Consider the following 24,049-nt stretch of genomic DNA (forward strand, 5'->3'; position numbering starts at 1 on the left):
AGAGGTGGGGTGTATGTGTGTGTGTGTGTGTCAGACAAAGAAAATCAAAGTGGCAAGAAAGGCAAATTTCTGAGAGAGAAAGAGAGAGAGAGAGAGAGAGAAAGCTGACTTACTCAACTGCAACTAGAGAGCCATGCATTTTCTTTTCTCAAGCAAAGCAGTAGTGTTTTGTTTTGTGATGCTGGGGCTCAGACTCGGGGCTTTGCACATGCTAGGCAAGTATTCCAATCGTTGAGCCACATCCTTGTCTTTTTGGAGCAAAAGCCTTGCTGTCTGGCGCAGGCTGTCCTTGAACTCATGGGTCTCCTGTCTGGGGCTCTCACATGCTGAGATTCCAGGCATAATCCACCATACCAAGATGAAAGCCATTTTTTTTAATGCTGTTCCTGGGCTTGAATTCAGAGCCTGGGCACTATCCTTGAGCTCAGTGTTCTACCGTTTAAGACACAACTCCATTCTCAACTTTTTGGTAGTTCATTGGAGGTAAGAGTCTCACCGACTTTCCTGCCCAGGCTGGCTTTGAACCACAATCCTTAGATCTTGGCCTTCCAAGTTACTGACAGGCGTGAGCCCCCAGCCCCCAGCTTGAAAGCAATTTTTAAAGGGAAAAAGTTAAAGAATTCCCAGTGGTGAAAGATGCAACGATTCTCACATAGACTAACTTGTGTTGCTTGGATATTTTCTTTATCTCTTCCTTTATCGGTTGAGGGGAATTGAACCCAGGGCTTCACATGCTTATGGTCATGTTCTACCACTGAGCTATATACCCAGTTGCTGCCACTTCAGCATTTTAAATGGCCCTGTGGTGCCCAGTGGTGAATCAAATGGTCTTTTTCTCCAAAAAGCCATGGACCAGAGGGGTCAATCTCAAATCTCACAGAACTCAAACGACTCTAACATGACATTTGCTATGGTCCTTTCCCCTAAGAACTTAGAATTTTGTGACTTATTCTCAAGACATCTTGCAGATTTTATTCCCCTATGTATCCTTAAAAAAAAACCCTTTTAAAAAATCTTCTTAATTTTAAATATTTAAGTACTTCCCTTAATCTTGGGCCAAACAAAACATTGACGTCCATAGCCTCTGGGAAGTGTGCAAAAATTCAAGACCCTCTACAGGGAGAAAATATTATAACATTCAAAAGCTTCCTCAAATCATATACAGGTATAAGCATATTAGAGTGTAAGAGAAGGCACTATAATGGGAAAGGCAAAAGGGAATTAGAAAAGCTGGGCGCTGGTGGCTCATGCCTGTCATCCTAGCTACTCAGGAGGCTGAGATCTGAGGATCTTGCTTCAAACCAGCCCAGGCAAGAAAGTCTATGAGACTCTAAACTCCAACGAACCACCAGAAAACCAGAAGTGGAGCTGTGGCTCAAAGTGGTAGAGTGCTAGCCTTGAGCAAAAGAGCTCAGGGATAGTGCCCAGGCCCTGAGTTCAAGCCCCATGACTGACCTCCCTCCATCCCCTGGACTCAAATAAAAAGTGTAAATATGATATCTGGGGTACCAAGAGGTTCCTACACATCTCCTGTTATCCTTAGTCCTAAGATTTGTGAAGGCCAGTAGCTTCTCCTGTTTGGGGTCTGTCTCTCTTCAGACAATCTCTTTAGCTTTCACATTAGATGTGTGTTGGGAAAGCTACCATTGGGTGTTCAGAGCCAGGAATGTCGGGAAAGTTAAGCTCAGATAGAATAGAGATAACATTGAATTAAGTACCAGAGTCTCAAAAATATCCCATTTGAGGAGGATTGTTGTGTACTGTGGTCCCTGAATACACGATTAAAAAAAATCCTAATGTTATTTATAAATGGTTTAATCAATATGCAGCCACCCTGGACTCTGGGTTTGTTTGGGCTTTTATTGTTACTGTTTTCCTACTGACTTTTCTCACCAACTTCTGTTCCAAGGCCTTAAGAGTCATGGGTTATTAAATGTTGGAAAGGGATTTCTTGTGACATTTGATGTTAATTGAAAGGCTGAAAGGATGGGAAGTGATTTCTCATAAAAGAGCTTCTTAGAGAATGTCATCTCCCCGCCTATACCAATTTTCTTTTTATTTGTCAGTTGTGGGACTTGAACTGAGAGCCTGGGCACTGTCCCTAAGCTTTTCTGCTGAAGGCTAGTGCTCTACCACTGAGCCACAGCATCAGTTTAGGTTTTTGAGTGGTTAATTGGAGATAAGAGTCTCATGGAGAGTTGTCTGTCCGGGTTCACTTCAAACCATGATCCTCAGATCTCAGCCTCCTGAGTAGCTAGGATGACAGGCGTGAGCTACCAGTATCTGGGCTCTTATTGGGTATTGCCTCTCCTCCTCCTCTTCCCACCCCCCCACCTCCCCCCTCCTTTTTTGTCTCTCCTTCCCTTCCTCTCTCTTTCCCTCTCCCTCCCTCTCTCCCTCCCTTCCCTCTTCTTCTTCCTCTCTCTTCCTCTCAAATCCCAAGTAAGTCTTTTGAGAAGTAGGAACTACTCAGTAATTTCCCAATGAGAGAGGGGGGGAATGTAATTATGTATGCAAGTCCCACCCAGAGCTGGGTGACCTGTAAAGAAAGAAACTCTTCCTGGATGCCATTTTCCAGATCTCTCCCCGCATCCTGGATCCCTAGCACCCACATTCTCACGCTCAGTGTGAATGAAAACCTCCTTCTCGGCTGCTGTCTGTTCCAGAGAGTTCCCTTCCGTGCCTGGACGCCTTGCGTGCCATAGTCACTGGGGTTGTAGCTTCTGCTCAGTGCCTGTTTTGGTGGGTAGTCGGACCACGCGTGTGAGCTACGTTTGCCCTGCGGGCTCCTGGATTTGGGGAATCCCCCTTCTTCTGCAGTTGATGGGTGCTTTCCCCCTCAGGTGATTGCTGAAGAATTATCCGGTAATGATGACTACGTGGAACTTGCGTTCAATGCTCGGAAATTGGATGACAAGGTACCCAGTCCCCAAGCAGTGAATGACATGAGGGGCGGGCAGAGGGCGTGGCTTTAAAAAGGTCCTTAGAAAAATATGATTAAACTCCACGGCGTAGAAACATTGTAAGGGGAAAAGATGCAAAAGAGAAGAAAAGTGATACTTAATTTAAGCACCGGTGCTTGGTAAGCACATAGTTAAGATCTATGGCATACATTATGACACCAGGGCCATTGGGATGTCCTTCAGGGAATATTAGACATGGGGAAGCTCATGTAGTCCAGGTTTGAGAGGAAAGAGTTGCCTTAGGATGTCATTTCTATTTCTTTTCTTCTTCTTCTTTTTCTTTTTCTTTTTTGGCCAGTCCTGGGGCTTGAACTCAGGGCCTTGACACTGTCTCTGAGGTTCTTTATGCTCAAGGCTAGCACTCTATCACTTGAGCCACAGCACCACTTCCGGCTTTTTCTATATATGTGGTGCTGAGGAATCGAACCCAGGGCTTCATGCCTGCTAGGCCAGCACTCGACCACTAAGCCACCTTCCCAGCCGAGAATATCTTTCGTACTCAGTTTCTGGTGGGAGGCAACCCAAGTTATTGCCATCTGTCTATTTTAGGATTTCTTCAGTAAATCCGACCCCTTTCTGGAAATATTTCGGATGAATGACGACGCAACTCAGCAGCTCGTACACCGAACTGAGGTAAGAAGAGTCATCTCTGGCCTTCCTGGCTTTGCCTCCTAAGGTGGTAGATTGACCTTATTGAATTAGCATATATTAGTAATATGAGAGAGAGTGTGTGTATGTGTATGTATTTGTGTGTGTGTAGTAGGTGTGTGTATAGTCATGTCATAAAGGTAGGGTTTTTTTGTTGTTGTCGTTTTGTTTTTGTCGGTCATGGGGCTTGAACTCAGGACCTGGACACTGTCCCTGAGCGTTTTTAGTCAGTTTAGTGTTCTATGTTCTACTACTTGAGCCACAGCTCCACTTCCAACTTTCTGGGGAGATAAGAGCCTCACGGACTTACCTAGGGGCCCTGACTGGCTTTGAACCACGATCCTCAGAGCTCAGCCTCCTGAGTAGCTAGGTTTTATAGGCATGAGCCATTTAATCTTGTGAGGAACTTCCATACTGATTCCCATAGTGGTTGCCCTCATTTACATTCTCACCAACGGTGTCAGTGTATGATGGTTGATCCCCCCTTGAGTGAGTTTTCCTCCTGTATCCTCACCAGTATTTGCTGTTGTTTATTTTCTGAATGATTGCCATTCAAACTGGGATGCGATAGAATCTTACTGTAACTTTGATTCACATTTCCTCTTAGGACTAATGATGTTGAACAGCATATTTATTAGCCAGTTGTGTTTCTCTTTCTGCGGATTGCCTGTTAGAACCATTTGCCTACATAAACTGGATTATTTCATCTTTTGCTGTTAAGTTTTTCTGAGCTCTTTGTATTTTATGGATATTCATCTTGGATCTATTAAATAGCTTGTAAAGATTGTCTTCTATGCCAAACATGGTGGAGGGGAGGGGGAGTTACTTGCAATCTTATCTGCTCAGGAGACTGAGATGAGAGGTTTGAGATTCGAAGACAGCTTGGGAAGGAACATCCACTACATTTCCCTCTAAAGTAACCGGAAGCGTGGCTCAAGGGATAGGGCGCCAGCTACGAGCAAGCAAGCCAAGCAAGAACACAGAGCCCCAAAGAGTTTAAGTCATGACACCAGTGCACACACGCACATACACACCACACACACACACACCACACACACACACACACACCACACAGGTAAACACAGATTTGAAATTTCAAGTTGGAATCTTGACTTGCCTCTTTATTCAGTTTCCCCCAACTGTCTCAAGGAAGTCTCTTCACTTCTTAGCACAAAGATGAAGAATTAAAACTGACCCAACCCAATCCATGGGATCTAATTTTCCTTCCCACTGTAATTTGATCATCCTCAGGGTAGCAGGAGTCAAGACAGATTCAACCCAGGTGCATGATTTCTGTAGATTAAACCACTAAAATAAATTTAATAACCAGCCCGTGATGTCATCAATGAAGCCATCATCGGAAGAGGGGATCCAGTAGATGGATCTCTTAGGAAATAATTGCATTATTTGGATAGAGGATTGATTATTTTTAGAAACACTGAGATTTTTTTTTCTAAAAGGAATATCACCTAATAGGAAAGAGTCATATGAAAAAAATCAATATGAGAGAATTTCATTTAACTTTCACTTGAGAGCAGTTGTTTGCAGACTCTGCAACTCAGAATCGCGTAAGAGACCCCATTCCAGGTCATATGAACGGAGGAATGGGTGGAACCTAAGTTCTCAGGTGTTGACCAGAGACCTTTTGAGAACCCTCACCCTAGAGTAACAAATGCAATGCGTGGGTCCTACAGCAGCCACTTGACACTGGGTGAACCCCACTCACGTGGGGCAGGATAAGATTCTGCTCCGTAAGGATTCTTGCAGCAGGGTCTGCCTGAGTTCATCGCTTCCTGGCTGCTTTTCAGGGGGTTTTGCTAAGTGGCAGACTTAGTTCGAACCGGAAGAGCCAGCTACCCTGTTGTGCCGTGTCCAGGACAATTCAGATGGAGACAGTGATGAGGTAGTATGGGAATACTCCTAGGATTTTTCTTTTTCTTCTTCCTCAAGAAATGTCTCTGACTCACAATCTGATCGGACCAAAGGTGTCGGAGGATTCAAACATCACCACCCAGTTGTTTCATCACAGCCTCTGTTCTTGCCAAGCCGGGACAATTCATGCCCTGGGACTGATGCTTTGCAGAACAAGGGGACTCCTCCATGTCTCTGCTTAAGGCCAACCGTTCCAGACCAGGCTCCTTTCCACAAGCACCACAGTGGCTTCGTGGGCGGTTCTTACGTCATCGAGATGTGCAAATGTCCAGAATCCACCTCTCTACTCACAGCTCTTCCTCTTTCTCTCCCCAGGTAGTGATGAATAACTTAAGCCCAGCCTGGAAGTCCTTCAAAGTATCTGTAAATTCTCTCTGCAGTGGAGACCCAGACCGACGACTGAAGGTCAGATCCCTACTTAAGAAATGTGATGTGTGTGTGTGTGTGTGTGTGTGTGTGTGTGTGCTAGGCACATGTGGTTCACACCTGTTGTCCTAGCTACTCAGGAAGCTGAGATTGCAGGATCATGGTTCAAAGCCAGCCCAGGCAGGAAAGTCCCTGAGACTCTGATCTCCAATGAACCACCAGAAAACTGGAAGTGGAGCTGTGGGGTTCATGTGGTAGAGCGCTAGCCTTGAGCAAAAAAGAGCTCGGGGACAGCACCCAGGCCCTGAGTTCAAGCCCCACAACTGGAAAAAAAAATAGATGGTAATTAGTCAATAACTCCAAATCAATCCTAACTGTCCTCTATCAACAAAGGCCCTAGCTTCTGAGAAATGAAACTATGGTAATAACTTCCGGGTGTAATTGGAAGCTATTAAAATATGAGATATTTCTCTATCAATTATCTATTGTTGCGTGACATACTTACTAGCTTCAGATTTAATAGTTGGATATAACACTTAGTAGTTGAATAGAAATGTGATGGTTTAATATAACATTTGTTAGCTTAACGTTCTATATCTTGGCAATTTGGGCTGAGCTGGTATGGGTGGTTCTTAGGCTGGTTTTGTTTTTTCTGTCATTTGTTTGTTTTTTTTTCCCTTATTGTCAACGTGAAGTACAGAGGGGTTACAGTTTCATATGGAAGGCAGTGAGTACGTTGTCTCGGGCTTTGGTTGTCAGCTGATGTGAGCAAGGTGGATCTACTCTGGGAGGTTGGTTGATGGGACCATATGTCTCTCATCTCATCTGAAAATACGTCAATATGGACAGCTAGGGGCTGGGGATATAGCCTAGTGGCAAGAGTGCCTGCCTCGGATACACGAGGCCCTAGGTTCGATTCCCCAGCACCACATATACAGAAAACGGCCAGAAGCGGCGCTGTGGCTCAAGTGGCAGAGTGCTAGCCTTGAGCGGGAAGAAGCCAGGGACAGTGCTCAGGCCCTGAGTCCAAGCCCCAGGACTGGCCAAAAAAAAAAAATATGTACAGCTAGCCGCCTTTCCAATACATATGTGTGCCAAACGACAATCACGCCTAAGAATATTGTCAGCCAAGTATTCTGCCATTCCATTCATTCAGATTCGCTCAACGCACTCATTTATAGAACAATTGATTTTCGTGAGTTGTTTATTTTTACACTGGAATTTGAACTAAGTCCAAGCATTGTATTTGAGTAAGATTTCTCCACGTTCGCTTTTTATTGGTTGGCGCTCTCTCTCTCTCTCTCTCTCTCTCTCTCTCTCTCTCTCTCTCTCTCTCTCTCTCTCTCTCTCTCTCCTCCCTTTTCTATTTATTTTTCCTTGAAGTAAAAGAAACCAGACGGGTTTTCCGGTGGAATTTCTCCTGTTCTTGTCATTGGTTATCAACGTGGTGGAAAATTTTGTAGTGATGGAGATGGTTATTTAGTTTGTGTTTTGTTTTATTTTAGGCTGGCCTGGAACACATAATCTTCCTACCTCAGTCTTCCTAGTGTTTGTGTTACGGGCATGCATTACTATACCTGGGTAGTTTTTAAATGTAACTAAAAGTCAATCATGTATGCTGAGCTTTATTAAATTCCTGTCATACTGAACATACCCAAATACTTCAAATAGTAATAGAGGATTCTTGGTTGCTATGAAAACCCTAGAAATGACAATATACTACAAATGTCTTCCACACAATAAAAAAAAAAAAGTTCTTGAGTAGATCTTAGGGATCTATTTACTATTAACAATTAAATGAACTTACTTATGATTTTACGGCACATTCGGGTGGAATCGAAAGTCCTTACCAAAAATCATAATTACACTTCCAAACACCATGAGGTAAATTCTGCCATCTTCATTTTATAGATAACGAAGTTGAGGTTTAAAAATTAATACTGTCAAATGCCATGTTAATGCCCTTTTTGCTGGGCTATGGTGCCACCATTTCATTAGATCACATTTATTAGGGGGAAAAATCAATCATTTGGATACCCCTTGACGCTTTCAGCCAAAATGTTTTATTTAATATCGTTCTAACATTTAACTGGGGGGAAAATGTGTCTGCCTAACATTTCAGAAAGTCAGAGATACTATCAATGATTTGATGTATCATTGAGAAAAAATATGGCTGGGATAGAAGTGTCACACACAATGCTTTCTTTCTTTTTTTTTTTTTTGGCCAGTCCTGGGGCTTGGACTCAGGGCCTGAGCACTGTCCCTGGCTTCTTCCCGCTCAAGGCTAGCACTCTGCCACTTGAGCCACAGCGCCGCTTCTGGCCGTTTTCTGTATATGTGGTGCTGGGGAATCGAACCTAGGGCCTCGTGTATCCGAGGCAGGCACTCTTGCCACTAGGCTATATCCCCAGCCCCACAATGCTTTCTTGTCATGTTGGCAAACAAGAAAGCATGCTTAGATTCAATTAAGTATGATTAATCATTCCCTTTGAGTTGACCAACACATTCTAAATAGCCAGTGCACATTTTTGTTTGGGTTTGGCTTTTTGGTACCAGTCCTGTGGCTTGAAGTCAGGGTCTGGGTTCTGTCTTTTAGCAGATCTGGATTTTTTTTTTTTGGTGGCCTGGGTTCAAATCATGATCCTCAGATCTCAGCCTCCTGAGTAACTAGGAACTACTGGTGCCCAACAAGTGCATATTTTAATTTTTTTATGAGGCAATGTGGTGTACAGAATAGATTCTTCCGGAAAGAGGTCTTGGAGAGGAAGGGGGTAAGAGGATCACCACATGCAAACATTTATTAACACACTAGTTATGGGTGGTATGGAAGGAAATGTCATGCCAGGACAATGTTGATGGGCACTGTATAAACCCGACACCGTTTAATCGTATCTAATAAAAGACATTTTCTACCTCATTTTTAAATATTTGAACCGCATGGAGATGATAGAATATTGGAAGTGCAGAGTCTCACTGTCTCATTATGAGATAGAGAATAACTACTATTCACTATGAGATGGGAAGTACTAAGCCGGGCGCCAGTGTCCCACGCCTGTCATCCTAGCTACTCATGAGTCTGAGATCTGAGGATCGTGATTCAAAGCCAGCCCCAGGAAGGAAAGTCTGTGAGGCTCTTATCTCCAACGAACCACCAGAAAACCTGAAGTAGAGCTATGTCTCAGTGATAGAGTACTAGCCTTGAGCCCTGGGTTCAAGCCCCACTACAGGAAAAAAAAAAAAGATAGGTATTGCTAGTATTGTTAGAAACACCTGTAATTAGGAACCCAATATTCTCGGGCAATTGAAAGTGAACTTACTTCCATCTCTACTGTCTTATAATTGTGCTTATAGCTTGCTGATCTAGCAATTGAGGGGTAACATTTTAGTGTCAACCTCTCCCTCACAAAGTCACTCAACGGCCCCTGGACAGCTAGTCCCCATCTCTACGTGCCCGGCACCTTCTTGACTTCCACACATCAGCCCCAAAGTCAGCCTCTCAGAGAAGCGCCCCTCCGCATTCTGCATACAAATGCAGCTCCATTTCTGTCCCTCCTGGAACTTACTATCCCCTGCAATCACTTTTCTTACTCAGTCAGGTGTTTGTGATTTGTCTCCTGAAATATGAGTATGAAGATCAGATTAACCTTTTCAGTATTGTGCACATATATTACTGTTAATGTATATTATTTATACAAAGGTGTTTTATTATGACATCCTCCTATGTGCAAAATGTATATTGATCAAATCCATCACCTCTATTACTAGTTTCTATCCCCCTCCACATTTTTTAAGGTTTTGGTATGCTATTTGAATACATACATATAACGGATTTTGGTCCTATTATTTTGGGGGCCGGTATTGGGGTTAGACTCCCAGAACCTTGTGTTTTGTCAGGCTGCTTTTCTCCAACTTGAGCCACATCTCCGGCCCTGATTTTGTTGTTGTTGTTTTCTATTTTGAGATAGGGTCTTGCCAACTTTTCTGCTCCTATTGGCCTCAAACCAAAATTCTTCCATTCTCAGCTTCCTAAGTAGCTAAGATTGTAGGTGTGAGCCGCCAGCACTCGTTGTATTCTTAATCAGTATCTGCTTAAGGCTGGAGGCATGGCTCGAGCAATAGGATGCCTGCTGAGTAAGCAAGCCCAGCAAACATAAGGCTGTAAGTTCAAGCAAAAAGTATCTGCTTAGTGGATAGGTAGGTGGGTGGGTGGATGGATGGATGGATGGATAGGTAGGTGGGTGGGTGGGTGGATGGATGGATGGATGGATAGGTAGGTGGGTGGGTGGGTGGATGGATGGATGGATGGGTAGGTGGGTGGATGGGTGGATGGATGGATGGATGGATAGGTAGGTGGGTGGGTGGGTGGATGGATGGATGGATGGATGGGTAGATGGGTGGGTGGGTGGATGGATGGATGGATGGATGGATAGGTAGGTGGGTGGGTGGGTGGATGGGTGGATGGGTAGGTGGGTGGATGGGTGGATGGATGGATGGGTAGGTGGGTGGATGGGTGGATGGATGGATGGGTAGGTGGGTGGATGGGTGAATGGATGGGTGGATGGATGGATGGGTAGGTGGGTGGATGGGTGGATGGGTGAATGGATGGGTGGATGGATGGATGGGTAGGGGTGGATGGATGGGTGAATGGATAAGTGGGTGGGTAGATGGATTGAATTACTGAATATATATGCAGATTCTTAGTTTCATTAGTTAAATTCTTTAGAAGACATACCCATCCACATTTTTATATTTCATCTGCTCTTTTTTTTTTTTGGCCAGTCCTGGGCTTTGGACTCAGGGCCTGAGCACCGTCCCTGGCTTCTTCCCGCTCAAGGCTAGCACTCTGCCACCTGAACCACAGCGCCCCCTTCTGGCCGTTTTCCATATACGTGGTGCTGGGGAATCGAACCGAGAGCTTCATGTGTAGGAGGCAAGCGCTCTTGCCACTAGGCCATATCCCCAGCCCTCATCTGCTCTTTTGTATTCCTCTGGTGTGTATAAGGGGAGGGGATCCCTTTCTTCTACTACTCTTTTTTATCCTTGCATACAATCTGCTTATTAGATCAATAATTCCATCAGAATTTTTGACCTAGGATACTTTTTTTCAGTTAAAGCAAGTCCAAATATACTGTGGAAGCTTGCCTTTTTCCTTCCTTCCTTCCTTCCTTCCTTCCTTCCTTCCTTCCTTCCTTCCTTCCCTCCTTCCTTCCTTCCTTCCTTCCCTCCTTCCTTCCTTTCCTTTCCTTTCCTTCCCTCCCACCATCCCTCCATCCCTCCCTGCTTCCTTCCTTCCTTCCTTCCATCTTGGCCATAGCTGACTTCATAACATAGCTTCTGGGCAGCAAAGGGTCCTAAATTCTTCTTGGAAAAGCAAAGGAAAAGAAAAACAGCCTTGTGGATTTTCCAAATGTCAGGTCCCTTTTGTTTCACTGGCATACTTCCTGGGTTCATACTTTACTGCCTTTGAACAGTCTTTGAAATAGCAAGGACCAAGTCTGAGGTGAAGAATAATAAATCCCGGCTTCCTTTTAAGCCATGAGATTTTTTTTTTCCAACGGAATAAATCAGGAAAGGGAGGTGTGCTGAGGCTAATGGGAGTCATTAAGTCTTTGAATGAAGGAGGGAAGAAAGGACCAATCCTGTAGCTTCCGAACCTCAGAACTTTTTCTACAACTTCCCTCCCCACCCCTCCACTTTCCTTCCCCTTAGCAATTATCATGACTGTACAGACCGGCTAGCATGCCTGATTGCCCTGGCGTTTAAAACACTTGGTGACAGCTGTCCTGTGAAAGAATAATAAATAGAACTTGTCAGGAAGCATTACCTCCAGCTCATTAATCCACAGGCTAGCCCACCCTCTTCATAAACTCTCATACAATTCCCTCCACGCTGCTCTCCACTGAGACTCTTCAAGGCAGAAAATGCACCAAGCCACAATAGACTTTCAGACAAATAATCATAATTAGCAGGGAGGCTGGGAATGTGGCTTAGTGGGAGAGTGCTTGCTGAGCACGCATGAAGCCCTCATTACTACATACACAGAAAAAGCTGGAAGTGGCACTGTGACTCAAGTGGTAGAGTACCACCCTTGAGCAAAAGAAGCTCAGGGACAGGGCCCAGGCCCTGAGTTCAAGCCCCAGGGCTGAATAATAATAATAATAATAATAATAATAATAACAACAACAATAATAATAATAATAGTAAGAGGAGGAGGAAGGAGAAGAAGGAGGAGGAGGAGGAGGAGGAGGAAGAGGAGGAGGAAGAAGAGGAGGAGGAGGAGGAGGAGGAGGAGGAGGAGGAGGAGGAGGAGGAGGAGGAGGAGGAGGAGGAGGAGGAGGAGGAGGAGGGTCAAACTTTAGCAACGTCTGACTCAGATGGAGAGCTTGTAAAAACACAGATTGCCAGGCCCCAAACCTGAGGTTTATGACAGTCTGATGTGGGGCCTGATACCTTGCATTTCTAGCAAGCTTCCAGATGCTCTTGGTCCAGAATTCACAGGTACAGAATCAGTAACACAGGGGGAAGAGTTAATGGGTGATTCCCAACGATTCTCCTCCAGTCCCTCCATATCCACGTCGCATTTCTTTATGTCTGCATCTCTCTCCCTTCCTTCCTTCCTTCCTTCCTTTCTTTCTTTCTTTCTTTCTTGCCAGTCCTGGGGTTTGAACTCAGGGCCTGGGCACTGTCCCTGGCTTCTCTTTGCTCAAGGCTAGCACTCTGCCACTTGAGCCACAGTGTCACTTCAGGCTTTTTCTGTATATGTGGTGCTGAGGAATCGAACCCAGGCCTTCATGCATGCTAGGCAAGCACTCTACCACTAGGCCACATTCCCAGCCCCTGAGCTGGGTAATTCTTCGCAGTGGAACTGCACTCAAGGACATTTAGCCATATCTCTGTGCATGATAGAACATTTAGCGAGCCTCTGCCTACTTCCTAGACATAGCATTGCCCCGTCATTGCAACCTAAAATACTCCTGATGCTGTCAAATGTTCTGAAGATGGTGAAATTGTCCCTCTTTAAGATCATTATACTAGTCAATTATGTGCATGTGCGCACACACACACACACACACACACACGGGACTGGAGTTTGAACTTAGGACCTGATCACTATCCCTTAATATTTTTTTCTTTTTCTTTCTTTCTCTTTCTTTCTTTCTTTCTTTCTTTCTTTCTTTCTTTCTTTCTTTCTCTCTTTCTTTCTTTCTTTTTTCTCAAGCCTAGCACTCTACCACTTGAGCCACAGCTCCACTCCCAGGTCTTTTTTTTGGTGATTAAATGGAGGTAAGTCTCACAGACTTTTCTGCCCTGGACTAGCTTCAAACTGCAGTCCTCAGAGCTCAGCCGCTCGAGTAGCTAGGATGACAGGCATGAGCCACCAGCATCCGGATGAGTTTAGACATGGTATCTCAAGAGCCACATGAGCTCCAGAGGGCCTCAGTGCAGAGGAGTGATGGATCTGAGGATGCCGGGGTTCTTGAGATCCATATTCTTAGGACATTTGGAGCGGATGAGGCTCTGGCTGGTGTAGGGAATGTGGTCAAGTCATAGCGAGAGCTACATACCAGATGAATAACCACAACTCACCGTCAGGTTTGCCTAGCAGATATAGAAAGTAGATGAGGAGACGCTGGAGAATTGATCCCTGATTCTTGGCTTGATCACACAGATAGCAAAGCTGAACAGAGGAAAAACTGAAGGTACAAGCCAGGTGCTGGTGGTTCACGCCTGTCATCCTAGCTGCTCAGGAGGCTGAGATCTGAGGAGCACATTTCAAAGCCAGCCTGGGCAGGAAAGTTCGTGAGGCTCTTATCTCCAATAAACTACTCAGACAAAAAAAAAAAAAAGAAAAAAAAGCTGGAAATGGCGCTGTGGCTCAAGTGGTAGAGCACTCGCCTTGAACAAAAGAAGCTCAGGGACAGCACCCAGGCTCACAGTTCAAACCCCAGGACCAGCAAAAAAAAAAAAAAAAAAAAAAAAAAGAGTACATGTGTCTCAGTGATTAAATCATCAAGCTATTTATTTTTAGACTTGGTTTGAAAACCTTTCTACCTAATAATCTGTCACCCCTTGCAACAAGGCAAAAAAACACACCACTTATTTAAAAATCACACATACATCTTTAATATGCATGCCAATTCGTTGCATTTGCTTCGACCTTTTTAGTTCCTTTTCGAAAATCCCAAATTGAAAGGACTATTTTAAAGTCCCAGCAGGGTTTGGGCACGCACATTCTATTTTTGTGTTGTGACATTCACAATGATAGGAAATAGACTATGGACCCATTTGGCTTATTTCCTTTCCGACTCCAGTGTCTCTGTAGTCTTAAGTGGCAGTCCAAAGATGGCCTAATGATAGGAACCGAAGCGAACAGAAGAGTTGTCATCCTTTTTTTTTTTTAATTTCAATTTTAAGTTTTCTAAAAGGAGTATCTCCTATGCTGTCTTTCGGTGTTGTTCATCCTTCAACGAGAATCCACGCTGCGCAGTCATTAAGTCCGTGTTTGAGATGGTGGCTATGACACTTCATTTTATTTCTTGGCAAACCACGTGGCCAGTGATTTCATCCACTGTTCTTTAAAACAAGTGAGCAAGAAATGACGGTTCCTCTCTGCAAGGAGGAACCTGCAAGGATTCCCCCATGACCGTAGAGAACATGGTAGAGTGGTACTGAGATTTAGGGATCTGAGATCTTTAAAAGGTTAGGATTCCTTAGAATCATGAGATTAAAAAAATAAACTTCAGCGCATTCCAAACACTTATCTTTTCCCATCCCCGAAGCTCTGACAATCAAAACAGAGAAATAATTCGCCCTGGGCCACATAGCTAATTAAAAGCCAGGCAAGAAACCCACATGCTGAAGGCTCATATCTGTCATCCTAGCTACAGAGGAGGCAGAGATCAGAGGATCTCCATTCAAAGCCAGCCTAAGCAGGAAAGTCCATGAGACTCTTACCTTCAATGAACTACCCGAAAACCAGAAAATGGAGCTGTGGCTCAAAGTGGCAGAGTGCTAGCCTTGAGTGAAAGAGCTCAGGGACAGCGCCCAGGTCCTAAGTTCAAGCCTCACAACCGAATAAATAAATAATAAACAAACAAATAAATAAATAAATGCCAGACACGACTTGGACCTCCATTTATAGAAGGGTAAAGAGCATGAAGCCATTCGTGTGCTTCTATTATATGCTGGAAACCATGCTAGCTATCTCTTCTAATCCATGCAACAAAACTGCATGGTTAAGAAAGAAGGAAACTGAAGCTCAGAGACCTTGAGTAAGCCTCAAAAAAAAAAAAAACAAAATCACAGGGCAGAATCTGAAGTCCAGATCTGGGGAATCTCGAGTTCGTTCTTTTTTATTTATTTGTTTGTTTGTTTGTTTATTGTCCAAGTGATGTGCAGAGGGGTTACAGTTTCCTAGGTGAGGCAGTGCGTATATTTCTTATTCAACTTGTTACCTCCTCTCTCATTTTCCCCCCTCTCGTCTGCCCCCCCCCCTCCCCACCATGAGTTGTACAGTTGGTTTACAGCATATAGTTTTGTAAGTATTGCTGTTGCATTGGCTTGCCTTTTACCCTTTGTCTCTCCATTTTGATATTTCCTTTCCCTTCCCTAGTTCCAATACATGTATATACAACAGCCAAGGTACCAAAGTCAGTTACAGTGACATCAGGGGTAAAACCATGGGGAAGAAAGACAAAAGAAAAAGGCATGTTTTCACATGACACACGAAAATAACAAACAACAATGATAAACCACTTGTTTCTGTAACTTGGAGTTCATTTCGCTTAGCATCATCTTATGTGTTCGTATGGACATAGCTATTGAGCTATTGTGATCATTCTTATACCTCCTGACATAGGTGTGACTCAGCCCATCCATCAGAGCTAATCCTCAGAGCTAACCACAGTGGGGTTAGGACCTATTTAGGACCTGTTTTACATTCCCGCCCTATTTATGGTTCTTCAGTGTATGTTCTTTGTTCCAAAGGGATTTCGGCATGGCATGTCACGCATGCCTACACAGTGTGGTAAGCTGATGGACTCCTTAGCTTATTCCCACCATCCCATCCTCACCAACTTCCCTGCTATTCATCAGCTCTCAGCGAGCTCTATTGTGAGATCATCACCCACAGATACACACGTGACGTCTACCTGTCATGTCTGTCTCCATACATATACACACACGCATGCACACACACACACGTGTTAATCTTCTAGTGGTAGCCTCCACATACTAGAGTAAACATGCACCCTGCGTCGCTGTGAACTAGACTTACTCTGTTTAACACGATGGTCTCCAGTTCCATTCACTTCCCTGAAAAGGACAGAACTTTCTATTGTCTATGCCTACTGCCTTCTCTTGATCTGTTCATCAGTTGTAGGATATCCTGGCTGTTTCTGTGACTTGGCTATTGTGAACAGTGCAGCAGTGAACCTGGAGTGTATTTCTGACTTCACAGTCTTTCAGATGAAGGTTCAAGAGTGATAATATTTCTGGATCATAGGTTAGCTGTATATATTTTTTTTCGATTTTGGAGAGATCTCTGTTGATTTCTGTAGCCTTGATATCTATGTGCCTGTGTTGACGTATGTAAGGAACTGAGATTCAGTAGAACTACACAGCTTTCCCCAAATCTCATGGAGAGAAATGAAAGCCCAGGGACTTGAACCCCTGCCTGGGCCTTCAAAAAATAGTTCTAGCTTCTTTTTATTGCAATCAATCTTATATAATATAGAAATAGGAAGAGGGGGGCTGGGAATATGGCCTAGTGGCAAGAGTGCTCGCCTCGTATGCATGAAGCCCTGGGTTCAATTCCTCAGCACCACATATATAGAAAACGGCCAGAAGTGGCGCTGTGGCTCAAGTGGTAGAGTGCTAGCCTTGAGCAAAAAAGAAGCTCAGGCCCTGAGTTCAAGCTCCAGGACTGGCAAAAAATAAACAAATAAAAATGAAAAAAAAATAGAAAGAGGGAGACAGAGACAGATGGATAGACAGACAGATACATAGATGCATAGATAGACAGACAGACACACATGCACAGCACATGGATTAATGGGGGGTAGAGAGATAGATAAATAGAAGCATAGATAGCTCTGCCGTATTCTACTCCCATGATGGGAAAAGACTTTTCCACTGGATTTTCACTCCTGACGTCCTCTCTCCTGGTGCTTCCGCTTTCACACTCTTCCATTGCTTTTTAGCGACGACCCCAGGTTCACATGCAGTTGTTGCCCACAGGGGGGCTCCATGTGGGAATCATCAATCTGCCGGGGCTATGGTTTCTGGACTAGAGAGTTCGAACAGCTGAGTGAGTCAGTATCCATGGAGGCTGGCGTTGTGAGAGGAGATTTGAGATGACCTTTCCTTCGTTCTACTGCAGGACCACGGGCCAACATCTGCGGCTGTTTTGCCAACCAGTTGGGTTTTTTTTTTTTTTTCCACCTGGACACAGATAACCCAGCAGCTGTTATCCATATGCTACCAGATTCCAGGACTTGCAAACGCATCAGTAGCCAAACCTAGGAGCATAGAGTGAAGGAGGAAAATGCTTGCTGTCTGCTAAGCTTTTTCCGCTCAAGGCTAATGCTCTGCCACTTGAAGCCACAGCGCGACTTCCAGTACCAGGTCTTTCTCGCGACACTCAATATGTGAGTGCTCATTTCGCTATCCCAAGCATCCTAGATGCGCAAGGACGCATGACTTCACCATTAGGACATTTGCGTACAAGGAGGAGAACTTGTGTCCATGCATAAGTACACCGGTTTGTTTGTTTTCTGAGTGCAGAAATTTACTGAAGAAAAATCCTTAGGGTACCCATCTTTGGACATGAGAAAAGAAAGATGAATGGTCAGAGATGAATTGTTGATGGTTATCCATAGATTTGAAGGAAGGTGAGGGGGGGGGGACTGGTTATGGTCCAAATACTAGATGGTGGAGCCCTGAAGTACGGTGATATTGAGGATTAAAAACAAAGAAGAAAAACAATCATTTAGAACCCTATTTAGGCAATTTCTAAGGTAGCCAGTGTGTTTCTAAGCAACCATGAAGCTGGAGATGGAACCCATCACTGGCTTTCCAGATCTCTCCTCAACCTGAATACGGTATACGTCATTCTCTTCTTCATTTCTGCTTCAAGTTGCTAAAGAGAATTTCCCAGAATCCCAGCGGGTCACTAGTTTTTGCATCCAGGATCTCTTTCTAAACTTAGCCACAACATCTGTTGGGCCTTGAGTCATGGGAAAGGTTTTATGATCAGCTTTCCTAAGGTCCTTGCGGGACTGAGGCTATAGCTTAAGTGGGAAACACAAGGCCTTGAGTTCAATCCCCAGTATCAACAGCAGGAGGAGGAGGAGGAGGAGGAGGGGAAGGGGGAGGAGGAGGGGGAGGGGGAGGGGGAGGAGGAGGGGGAGGGGGAGGAGGAGGGGGAGGAGGAGGAGGAGGAGGAGGAGGAGGAGGAGTTTATCTGTGATAGAAACATATAAGGAAAGTAATTATTGACTAGAGTAGGTTGCCTCAGTAGGTTGCCTCAATGAAAGTTAGAGGAAAAGCACACACAGACACGAAAATTCTCTTCTGTTGATTCACTTTACAACAGAAATAGGTTGCTATAAAACCAACAACAACAAAAAACCCTTTGGCCTGACTTTTTCCTTCAACTTGAGGAATTCTAGGTTTTAAGAGAAATAAATATAAGCAGAAACCTTTCAGTGCCCTAGACCCATAGACAGTGAGAGATTTCCTTTTTTTTTCTTTCTTTCTTTTATCTTCCTTCTGTTTGTTCATGGTTTGCCACCTCCCCCTGCTGAGTTTGTACCCTGAGTGAATCACAAATAGTGAGATCCTAACTCATTTCTGCACGGAGTAACCTCTGCTTCAGAAACGCCGCCATCCCTGCGGCTGCTGAAAAGAAAGGCCTTGCTGTGGGCAGCTTCTAGAACGTCCCAAGGTCTCTCTCCAAGGTCAGGATGTTGGAGAATGACCTTCCTGAGCTCCAGTTGCTGAATCTACAAAACAAAGACCGCACTGCCTGCCTCCACCCACTTCTCTGTGACATCTTTTAGTTGGCAAGATAGTCTAAAAAAAGTTTTGTGGGGTTTTTTTTTTTTACATTTTTTTAAAAGAACCTGTTATTTTAGAAGTGCCTTTTTTTTTTTTTTTTTTTTTGTCTGTCATGGGAGTTGAACTCAGAGCCTGGGCGCTGTCCTTGAGCTGTTTTGCTCGAGGCTAGCGCTCTACCACCTTGAGCCACAGTGACACTTCTGGTCTTCTGGCCATTACTTGAAGATACATGGACTTTCCTGCCCAGGCTGGCTTTGAACCTTGATCCTCAGATCTCAGCCTCTTGAACAGCTAGAATGACAGGCGTGAGCATAGTCCCAGGATTGGTTGACAAAACAAAGCAACCCAGTCAGGATCTAGAAGCATGAGTGAAATTACTTGTATTAGACATTTAAATAGACCATCCACCAATGAGAATAAATAACTTCTCAACAAATAACTCCAGCTCCTAGTTTTGAAATCGAATCTCATTTTAGGGCAGCATTCATTTAGATATCACTGATGTATGGACAGTGGCAAGAAGAGACATCTAATTTCAATACATCTTTTGTCCTTTCAATTTAGAGAATTCCAGTTGAACCCTCAACAATTTCAGACTTCCAGCTTTCCCAATTTTCTCCTCAAGATCTGGGACTTCCAATTATTTCTCTTGGCAATGAATTTCTAGTTCCAGTTCGTCAGAGGTTTTTTGTTTGGTTGGTTGGTTGGTTTGATTTTTGGTCAGTGTGACATTAATTTTTGTTCCCTTCTTCCTTATCTGAGGACTTTTTCATGGAGTTGTACTTGTATTGTCTAAAGTTGGAATCACTCCCTGCTGCGTCTTTGATTCTAACTCCTTACTGGAAAGCCACCAAGACTTTAGGTTGTACCTAGGTTAATTTTATCCACAGCCTGCAGCAGCTTTAGATCTTTGCTATTCCTGTAGAAAAGAAGGTGGGATCTTTCACTTCCTGGGTGTGGATGGTCTCTTGTTCCAGGAGCATAAAATGATATTCACATCTAAATACTGGTCACAGGACCGAGCTAGCACATAGTAGGCCCTCAGTAAATCTAAGAATTTCTTCCATAATCCTTCCATTCATTTCCAGCTTCTTGCTTCCTGACCATTCTCACCATACACACACACACACACACACACACACACACACACACAACTGTAAACTGAAATTAGTAGCTACTACTAGGCCTATAACCCCTCTCCCCATGTACACACATGTCCCCAGAGAGAATGAAGGGAAGAGGTTTGCCCAAAAATGAGGGGAAGGGGTTTGTAGGGGAGCTAGAGAAACACAAAAGTCACTCTTTAAAAACCTTCTGCTTAGAAATTTTCCCCCCTACTGGTCCTGTCTTCTCTTGGGACTCAGAAAATGATTATATTACTGTAATGGTTACACAGTAGCTTCATTTTTTAAAAAATGAATTTAATTTCAAAAGGTTAAAGGTAGCTGTATTGCTTGGGACAGGAATGTGGGAAAAAGACATTCCCCCCCCCAAAAAAATGTCATTCTGCATTCAATTCTAATTTCCACAGAAACAGGGGCTTGGGAGGTCATCTAAGTAATGAGATTTTTGTGCTAATTCTCAGTCAGAGAGAGAGAGAGAGTAAACTTCTGGCTAGAAGCTTGGAAGACTGGAGAAGAATGACTCAAGGCCAAAAGATCCTCATCCTAATTCACAAAGTCTGAGTCCTTAAGAGGGGTTCTCCTGGGCTGGGAATATGGCTTAGTGGTACAGCGCTTGCCTAGCGTACATGAAGCCCTGGGTTCGATTCCTCGGTACCACATAAATAGAAAAAGCCAGAAGTGGCGCTGTGGCTCAAGTGCTAGCCTCGAGCAAAATAAGCTCAGGGACAGTACCCATGCCTTGAGCTCAAACCCAGTACCTCTTTGTTAATTAAGGAAAGAAAATAAAATGTCTGCTTCAAGCACTTTGGCTGCTCTGGGATTGTGGGTTCCGGTTGTCACCTTGAATATCCATTTTGGTTCAATTCTCATGAGATATTTTGTTTTCTTTCCTTCTTTCCAACCCATGAATACCAAAGTCAAGACATGTAATGCAACCCTGCTGCTCCTTCCTACCCCTGCAAGGCTTGGTTTTCTTTCTTCCCATCCTCAGAGGGTAGTTCGATGGAGACCCCAATTAATACAGAGGTCTCTGCTCGTCCTCACATTGAAGCGTCACCTAATGCCTTTAATCAGGAATAAACTAAGAGCCAGTGAAGTATCATTACACAATGTCTGATAAACACCAACCAAGTTTAATAAGCATTTATTGAAAAGAAGAGAAGGGCATAAAGGATAGATGGGATTACAGTTTAGGTGTGGTTGTGTTTGTTTGTTTTTAATGACTCCATGACACATACCCCTACCTGTAACCCACTGGGCCAAATAAAAATACTTCTCCTTATCAGAACTTCTGTCCATTTAAAAGCTTACACATCTTCTTATACCAAGAAACCTGCTCTTCCAATCATATCCTTGCCATATATCATCATTATGTGTTGTTTTTTTTAACTCAGCCAAACAATTACAGTAATTGTTGTGTTCTGGAAACAGGGACATGATAGCTGGCTGTTCTCCCAGAAATCATCTTGCCATTCATTTTACCTATGCATCTTAGGGAAATTATCTCCCCTGCCTTATGTCACTGGAACAGCAGATGCAGGTCCCGAGGGAAGTTCACGGGGTGGCACCCAACTCCCCACCGCCCACCCCGAAGAGAACATGGCAAAATAGCCCTCCACTGCTTCAGTCCAAGAACCAGATGTGGTTGTGAGGCCCAGATTTCCCACCCACAGAACTTGGGATAGAGACATGGACCTGAGAGAGAAGGCGTGGCTTCTCTTGCCAATCACAGTCAAGTCTCGTCAGCTCCACCTCTTCAGTCTCTCCATCCCTCCCACCTGCCTCTTCAGCCTCAGTGTCCCTTGTCAAGGTCATAGAAGGCACTGCAGGGTTTCTCCATACACACACACTCTGCGGAGAAAAATAGATCCCACCAAGGATATCTATTCAACAAGCAGATTCTCAGATCTCAGATTCTCCTCTCTTGGAAATATTGATTTTTCTAAGTCTTTGCCAGGACCTTAGCACTTACATATATAATAAGCATCTTTAAGTGATTCTTCTCATTGGGCAAGGATAAGTGAGATAGCGGTGGAGGATTTAGAAATAGGCCTTGAAATTAGGCACACTGTTGGACACAGTGAAAGCTGGTGATGTTGGAGATGTTTCTTAGCTACTGTGAAGAATTGGGGGGGGGGGCATTTAGGGGGCCTAAATGGGATTGTGTCTACATTTCAATGTACACACACAGCCTAGAGTTTTGTGACTTTCTTTTCTCTCTCTCTCTCTCTCTCTCTCTGTCTCTCCTCTCCCTTTGTCTCTCCTTCTCCCTCTCCTCTTCTCTTTTTCCCTCTCCCTCTCCCTCTCTGTCTCTCTCCCTCTTCGTTTCCCTTGAAATACTGCCAAAACAAGCAAAACAAAACAAAATAACTTTGGGGAAATCCTGATCTTAAGGTCAAAGGATCACAATTGCATGCCCTCAGTAAAATGGGAGCACAAAGAACCTGCCAAATAAATGATTTGTGCAGGGCTAGGGAGACTCAGGGGAGAGCCATGGTCCATCTGTTTCCAGATCTTTCGGCTGAACCAGATGACACGCCACACTACGTGCTCCCAGCGTAGCTGCTTAACACGGCTTACAAATTCCTCTCTGAGCCCCACGTCAAAGTGACGCCCCATTGTACAAAGCGCGCGCCCGCCTTGACAGAATGACTCATTTGAAAATAGGAGCAGCCTTTTCCCAGGCTCATGTTCTCCAATTTGCTCCTTTTCATAGATCAAAGCTCCAGAGAGCACCCTACAAAGCGGAGCTTCTAGGTGAAAAGAGAAAGCAGGCAGCAAGATTTCCTGTGGGCTCTTTCAGAAATGAATGTAGAAGAACTGGCCGACGTTTTGTGCATGGGATATTGGGGTCTTTAGCCAACAGACTTCGACAATTGCTTCTCTCTCTCTCTCTCTTTTTTTTTTAAAGGGAGAGGTGGCCTTAGGGCTTGAACTTGGGCTCTGTGCACTGTCCCTTAGCTTTTATTTTTATTTATATATCTATTTGCTCAAGGCTAGCACTCTGCCACTTTGAGCCACAGCTCTACTTGTGACTTTTTGGTGGTTCATTGGAGAGAAGAGTCTCACTGACCTTCCTCCCTGGGCTGGCTTCAAACCATGATCACTTAGATCTAAGCCTCTTGAGTCACTAGGATTACAGGAGTGAGCCACCAGCTCATGCATTAGGACCTTTTGATAGTCTTCACAGGGTAGGGGGAGGGGAAGGAAAGCTATCTACTTCAGAAAGATAGAACTCAACACCCCAGACACGTACTCTGCCCATTACTCAGCAACCCGACCAAGTCATTCAAACCAATAACCCTGGAAGGCCAGGGAAAGCAAAGACTAAGCAAACCCAGGAACAGCCCAAGGCCAAGATGAGGTGGTTTAGGAGATGCAGCTAAGTGACTCTTGAGCTCTGGCCCCATGGCTAGGTTGATGACTTTCAGCAGTGTTTTCCTTCTTGGCAGCCTTCAGGCCATGGGTCCTACTGGGACAGCCAGGCAACTCAACTCACCAGACTTGAGACCAACAACAGGAAAATAGAAATTTTCCCCCTTTTATTCCAACTCTGATAAATAGGTCATAGGCCACGGGGATGCTACATTCAGGCCTCCGAGGTTTTAATGCCTGTCATCCTAGCTACTCAGGAGGCTGAGACCTGAGGATCGAGGTTCAAAGCCAGCCCAGGTCCTGAGTTCAAGCCCCATGACTGACGCTCCCTGCCCAAATAAAAGAGAGAGATGGACAGGAACTAGTATATGTGAATGGGGGATTGACTGGCAATCCCCATGTTGGGTATGTGCAATCCTAGTCTAAGGTTAATACAGAGAGGCCAAGGGGCTTGAACTCAGGGCCTGGACACTGTTCCTGAACCTCTTTGTGCTCAAAGCTAGTGCTCTACCACTTGAGCCACAGCTCCACTTCTAAGTAGTCTATTGGAGATAAGAGTCTCACTCAGACTTTCCTACCTGG

General features: G+C 44.4%; 1 protein-coding gene across 2 annotated transcripts in view; it reads left to right on the plus strand.

The window, feature by feature from the left end:
* Cpne4 (copine 4) overlaps positions 1-24,049 on the plus strand; it is a 122,937-nt gene that overhangs the window by 73,163 nt on the left and 25,725 nt on the right. For both annotated transcript variants that reach the window (XM_048334591.1, XM_048334592.1), the window contains 3 exons: positions 2,844-2,918; positions 3,513-3,596; positions 5,859-5,948. In XM_048334591.1, coding sequence (XP_048190548.1) covers positions 2,844-2,918; positions 3,513-3,596; positions 5,859-5,948 — 249 coding nt within the window. The remainder of the gene's footprint in view (positions 1-2,843; positions 2,919-3,512; positions 3,597-5,858; positions 5,949-24,049) is intronic.

Source organism: Perognathus longimembris, chromosome 26 (assembly GCF_023159225.1).
Source record: "Perognathus longimembris pacificus isolate PPM17 chromosome 26, ASM2315922v1, whole genome shotgun sequence".
Classification (NCBI taxonomy): Eukaryota; Metazoa; Chordata; class Mammalia; order Rodentia; family Heteromyidae; genus Perognathus; species Perognathus longimembris.